Below are 6,131 nucleotides of genomic sequence, written 5' to 3'. Positions count from 1 at the left end.
GATTAACCATTTTACTTAAGAACTAAATCATAAACTACTCTGATGAAAAAGTTTTTGACCAACCATATAGCTTCTTCATATGTACACCTGACTGCTTTGAAACGCATTCTATCCCACATCAAAAATCAACTCAGCCAATACAAGGATGCCCCTGGGACAAGCTCAGCTAATTACAAAAACGTGTACCTCAACACTGACCATGCCTTACTCAAGGGCAGCCATGGTGTCCCAACAGACACGTACAGTACTATACATGCAACAGAGCGTTCCCAAAGCAACTTCATGAGACGCCTGTATGCTCATGATAGGCCTACTGGGCAAAATGCCAAATCTGGCATTTTTTTATTATAGGAAAACCATAATGGTGCAGAAAGGAAGGAGAGGAGGAACAAGGGAAGCTCTGATTTCAGTACCGACAAACATAGGGATCCAAGGGTTCTCCTTGTCTGGGTTGAGCAGGAGCAGGCAGGATGGAGTCAGATCTCTCATCCACTTCAGCTTCTTCTTAAGACACATTCAGGTAGGTGTGGGGTAATGCCAGTATGTATGTTTGTGTGTGTGTTGGGTGGAGCATTCGGGAGGATACAGGCAGGTTTGAGCAGGCTTCACATCGCAGAGGATGTAAAACCTTCAGGACATACAGTAAAGGGACCCAGGAGCAGGAGTCTTCCCTGGTGTCTGTTTGGGGAGTACCACCTACCAAGGACGTTTACAAAATGTGGTGTTGGTCTGTGTTGAATCCACGGAGGTTAGAGAGAAACATATACATGCTGGAAGACAGGGTATGGGACACCAGGTGGATTGCCTCCTAACCAAAATTCCATTGCGCATCAACACCATTCCACAGATAAAACTTCACTTCCTGGTGGGAAGTGATTCCCATGGTGAGGACAGTGATGTCATTTAAATACAGTACATAAAACTGACCTAGACAACAATTGAGACATGCTACGCTAATGGGAAATAACAAGAAACAGGAACAACGTGCCTTGCAATGATGTTTAATGGAATTTTGAAAAACCTACTTAGTGTGAACCATTCATTTATGAACATCCCTACTGTATAATGGTTTAATCAGATACAATTTCAATGTTAGTACATGCAAGTTGAAATATCCAATACCACTACAAGTGTTTCAGTGAGAAAAGCATTTTCAGTGAGAGTCATTCTAAAATGCAGAGGAATGCACGTTTTTCCCCACAAATAGTTGTTAGTTGGTTCTGAAGCACAAATGATCAACTAAGAGAGGCATGAAGCATGACCACTTAAAACAGATGCCTCAAAAAACACACCGTACATGACAACTTTACCTGCCATAATAATCTATGCAGGGAGAGGCAAACTTCCTGTAGCGCAAATTAAAACTAGACAAACTTCAAATTGAACACTCTCATACCGACCTCAACAAAAGTGTAAGGGGAGGAAAGCCATGTTAAATATCTAGTCTTTACTCAATACTAAAATAGTGTTGAAAACAAGAAGACAAACGTGTAAAAAGAGAGAGTAGGACTATCTCTATGGTGCAGGATAAAATGGCACGTGTAACATAGGGGAGGCAGGACCGGGTTCCAACAAAAGTAGAAAAAAAATAATTGACATTTGTTTGGTAAAAACAGTAGGATAAATACACATGTAGGTAGAGTCCATTCTCATTTTACTCCTTCTCTTTTAAGAGCTTTGTCCCAACGGACCAGTCAGTCAACGCCCCCTCAGGGGTTATGGAGTACGCAGTGTTACTTAAAAAGAACATTCTAATAGAAAATGGTAGCTAGTGTACATAAAGTAGTGCCATACAGTCATAACCATAATAGTAGTATGAAAGAGGGAGGCTTCACTGATCTACAGTCTTTTTCGTTCCCCTTGCTTTATTTTGTTTCCTACCATCATTTGCTTGTTTTTCTAAACCATCTAACCGACCTCGAGAGAAAAACTAAGAACAACAAGGGGGGAGGGGTGCGAGGGAGAAGGTGCATTCCAGGGGTAGGGACTTATACGTTACCTGCCAGAAAGCCATCAGTCTTATCGCATATAGCAGAGTAGTAGGGTGGCTGGCCCTCGCTGGCCTGCCCGGCATGCTGGGGCCCCAGGCGGAGGGCTTCCTCCAGGGTGTTGGCCTCCTCCAGGTCGTCAGCATCCATCTTCCCCCCAAGCATGTAGTGGTGCTGGTCCCCAGGCTGGCCCAGGGGCAGCAGGTCTACAGGGCCTCCCAGCAGCTCCTCTGACTGGGCGGCCGCTGCTGGCAGGGTCAGCTCCTTGATGAGGGAGGGGTCCTTGGCCTCCTCGGGCAACTGGTCCTCGTTCTCCAGGGAGAAGATGCCGGGGCTCTTACCGCAGCTCTCTGCAGTGGAGTGGGCGTTGGAGTTGGACATGGTGCAGTCGAAGCCGTAAGACGCCACTGAGTTGGCAGACTGGGGTGTGCCGCCACCCCCGTCCTCCTCTCCTTCTCCGGCCGGCGCCTCCACCACCTCCTCATCCTCTTCCAGGGCAGGCAGGATACGGGCGGACGGTGGGCTGTCGAACTCAGCACTGTCATCCATGGTGATGGGGACATCTGGGTCATTGATCTGCATCTCACCCTCCGTGTCGCTGGCCTCGTCTCCCGAGGTGGAGGGGGAGGAGGGGGCAGAGGCGGGGGCAGTAGGAGGGCCTGCTCCCAGGACCTCGTCAGCAGGGAGCGTCTCAGCCTCCTCCTCCTCGTCACCTCGCTCCAGATGGATGCCCAAGTCCTGCTCCAGGTCAGGCTGCACATTGGATGGCACAGGGGTCTGCTGCTTGTCAGAGCGTGACTCCACCCCGGAGCTGCTGTCATAGTCACGGAGCTCCTCGGGAGTGCTGGTTTCACTGCTGCTATGGATGGCCAGGGCCGTGCCACTCAGGGTGCTGGACTGAGACATGCCCACAGCAGGGGGCCCTGGGGGGGCTGGGGAGGAGTTCTCCATCTCCTCAGGGGCAGACTGGGGCTCTGAAGGCTGCTCTGAATGGAGCGTCAGAGAGGGTGCGCTGAGATCCAACCAGGCCTGGGCAGAGGACTGGGTGGGCGTCTCAGGGTCGGCAGCCCCGTGGTCAGACAGGGGGCTGGAGGCGGTGTGGGGGGAGGAGAGGTGGGGCTGGGCCCAGGGGTCAGTGAAGGGGTTTGTCTGACCCCAGGCTGAGGAAGGTGGGATGGGTGAACGGTTGAGGTTATCCAAGCGGTTCTCCTCTGTGTAGTCATCCTCATCTGCATTCCCACAGCTCTCCAGTCCACTCTCCGTCACCCCTTCGCTGGGCATCTCCACATCATCATCATCCTCCTCATCCTCTTGCTGACACACCATCCGGTGGTCCACTGCCCGCTCTGAGCTCACATCCATATTAACATCAACTCGCTCCTCCTCGTTGAGCAGGGTCTCCACATTGGGGGAGCCCATGACGGCCCCTTCTCCCTCGGAGCCCTTGAGGCTGGAATCTACCAGGGCGTCAGAGCTCTGGGTACCCTGCAGCAGGCCCGTATGCTGGGTGCTGCTAATCTCTGACGACCCCTGCAGGCGGCTGCTCACATCCTCAGAGTCCATCCCTGACAAAAGGTCATCCCCATGCCAACCGGTGGAACCACTAAAGCCTGCAGGCTTGTCCTCCACAGAGAGCTGAGAGCTACTCATGTCAAACAGTGATGTCGGCTTGCACACTTTCCTATCCTCATATTCCTCTTCATCTTCCTCCTCATCGTCGGACAGGGTCTCCACATTGGGGGAGCCCATGAAGGCCCCTTCTCCCTCGGAGCCCTTGAGGCTGGAATCTACCAGGGCGTCGGAGCTCTGGGTACCCTGCAGCAGGCCCGTATGCTGGGTGCTGCTAATCTCTGACGACCCCTGCAGGTGGCTGCTCACATCCTCAGAGTCCATCCCTGACAAAAGGTCATCCCCATGCCAACCGGTGGAACCACTGAAGCCTGCAGGCTTGGCCTCCTCTGAGGGCTGAGAGCTACCCATGTCAAACAGTGATGTCGGCTTGCCCACCTTCCTATACTCCTCATCATCCTCCACGTTGAGCAGGGTCTCCACATCGGGGGAGCCTTCTCCCTCAGAGCCCTTGAGGCTGGAGTCTACCAGGGCGTCGGAGCTCTGGGTACCTTGCAGCAGGCCCGTATGCTGGGTGCTGCTAATCTCTGACGACCCCTGCAGGCGGCTGCTCACATCCTCAGAGTCCATCCCTGACAAAAGGTCATCCCCATGCCAACCGGTGGCACCACCGAAGCCTACAGGCTTGGTCTCTTCTGAGGGTTGAGAGCTACTCATGTCAAACAGTAATGTCGGCTTGCCCACTGTCCTCTCCTCTTCCTCCTCATCGTCATCTTCGTTGATCTCCTCATCTGCCTTCTCCACTGCCTCTTCCTGGTCCTGAGAGGGAGAGACCAGGACCTCTGAGGTCAACTCATCCATGGGCTGAGACATGCTGAATGCAGGAGGGGCTGAAGAGGCGGGCATGAGGAGGTCCTCCTGCTGCTCATCTGGCTGGATCTTCACCTCTTCCTGGAAAGGGCTCTGTGGAGCCATGGCAGACTGGTTCTGGGCCCAGGGGTCTGGCTGGAATATCACCTCCTCCTGGACTGGGCTCTGTGGAGCCATGGCAGACTGATTCTGGGCCCAGGGGTCTGGCTGGAATATCACCTCCTCCTGGACTGGGCTCTGTGGAGCCATGGCAGACTGATTCTGGGACCTGGGGTCTGGCTGGACGTACATGTCCAGCAGAGCAGAGGCATTCTGGGGCTCCCTGACCGGGGACATGGGCCCAGTGGGGGAGCATGGAGGGGACATGACCGTGGTCCCCAGGGGAGACACTGTGTCTGCTGGCTCTTCCAGGGGGACCAGTTCCAGCTGAGCGATTGGGGCCTCCTCTGGCTGGCTGGCCTGAGGGGGCACAGTCTCCTTCTCCTCTGGGACTGCAGCCACCACTGCTTCTTCCGAGGTTGCCACAGAGACCACAGCAGCCAAGGCAGCTGCAGCTAGGGCGGCAGCAACAGCGGCGTCCTTGGTCTCACTCGCTTTAGTCGCGGGCTCTGCCGCCGTCATGGGCTTGGGGCCACGCTTCACTGCCATGGGAGTGTTGCTGCCCACAGTCCTCTTAGGGGTGGAAGCCTTCCCTGCTGGCTTGGTACTAGGGGTCTTGGGGCCAGCACTGACATCCTTTGAAGGCGTGGGCCTGCTTGGCGTCTTCTTGGTGTCTGCGGCCTTGCTGCTGGCAGCCGGCTTCTTGGGGGTGGAGTCTGGCTTGGATGCGGAGGCTGATTTGGGAGTCTCAGGTTTGGTGGTCTTGGCTGGTGAGGTGCGAGTTAGAGGTGCAGCTGCAGGCTTCTTGGTGGCTGATTTGGTAACATCTAGAGGAAGAGTATAACAAGTAGATGTTTGTGAAGAGGAAAAGGACAGGGGTTGGATGGAAACTTAATTATGATGAACAAATTATCCAATAAAGATATATTTTGAAAAATGTAACAATGTGTAATGCTAGTAATAAAAAGTTAAAACCTTTGGAGAAAAAAGAAGAAGAATTTAACCAAAACTGATGTCCCCTCTTACCTTTCTTGATGGGAGTTGCGGTTTTTGAGGGCTGTGATATCGGGGTCCGTCCAGCAGAGGGTGTTGTAGAGCTGGCTTTGGCAGAAGCTGGTCTGGGGGTGGTGGAGGTGGTTTTAGCCGTGGGGGTGCCAGGCTTGGCTGTGGATGTGGAGCTCTTGGCTGTGCTGGCTGTGGCTGGCCTGGCTGCAGCAGAGGCAGGGCGAGATCCTGGAGCAGCAGTGGCAGGCCTGAGGGAGAACAGCAGAGCGGTGGGGTCAGAATCACTTAGCACGGCTTTCAAACCAGGGGGGGACATCAGTTTTGTGGTCATCTACCAGACACCATGAATCAGTATTTTTATAGATGTGATAAAATATTGAAATGGAGACATGACTGCTAGTGCTATATATTTAAATAAAAATAAAGTGACAAACACCAATGTGTAAACAGACTCATTCACATAGGCAAGCGAACATTATGTCCCTCGAGTTCCACATGCTGGTAACCCCTGGGCGATAAAATCACAGAGCAAGAGGCCCTGTCGACTGTATTCACAAGTCATTCTGTTAGTCACTTCTACAGCCCTGCCAGACACTAGAC

General features: G+C 53.0%; 1 protein-coding gene across 1 annotated transcript in view; it reads right to left on the bottom strand.

Moving 5' to 3' along the window:
- Positions 1-985: 985 nt before the first annotated feature.
- Positions 986-6,131, bottom strand: part of wu:fb95e10 (mucin-19) — a 29,629-nt gene continuing 24,483 nt past the window's right edge. The window contains exons 5-6 of the mRNA XM_038991493.1: positions 5,553-5,779; positions 986-5,353 (exon numbers count right to left, since the gene is read on the bottom strand). Of these exons, the coding sequence (XP_038847421.1) occupies positions 1,989-5,353; positions 5,553-5,779 (3,592 nt within the window). The 3' untranslated portion in view covers positions 986-1,988. The remainder of the gene's footprint in view (positions 5,354-5,552; positions 5,780-6,131) is intronic.

The sequence above is a fragment of the Salvelinus namaycush genome, chromosome 4, assembly GCF_016432855.1.
Source record: "Salvelinus namaycush isolate Seneca chromosome 4, SaNama_1.0, whole genome shotgun sequence".
In the NCBI taxonomy this organism is placed as follows: Eukaryota; Metazoa; Chordata; class Actinopteri; order Salmoniformes; family Salmonidae; genus Salvelinus; species Salvelinus namaycush.
Note: the sequence above shows the minus strand (reverse complement) of the source record. Positions and strands in the feature narration are given on the sequence as shown.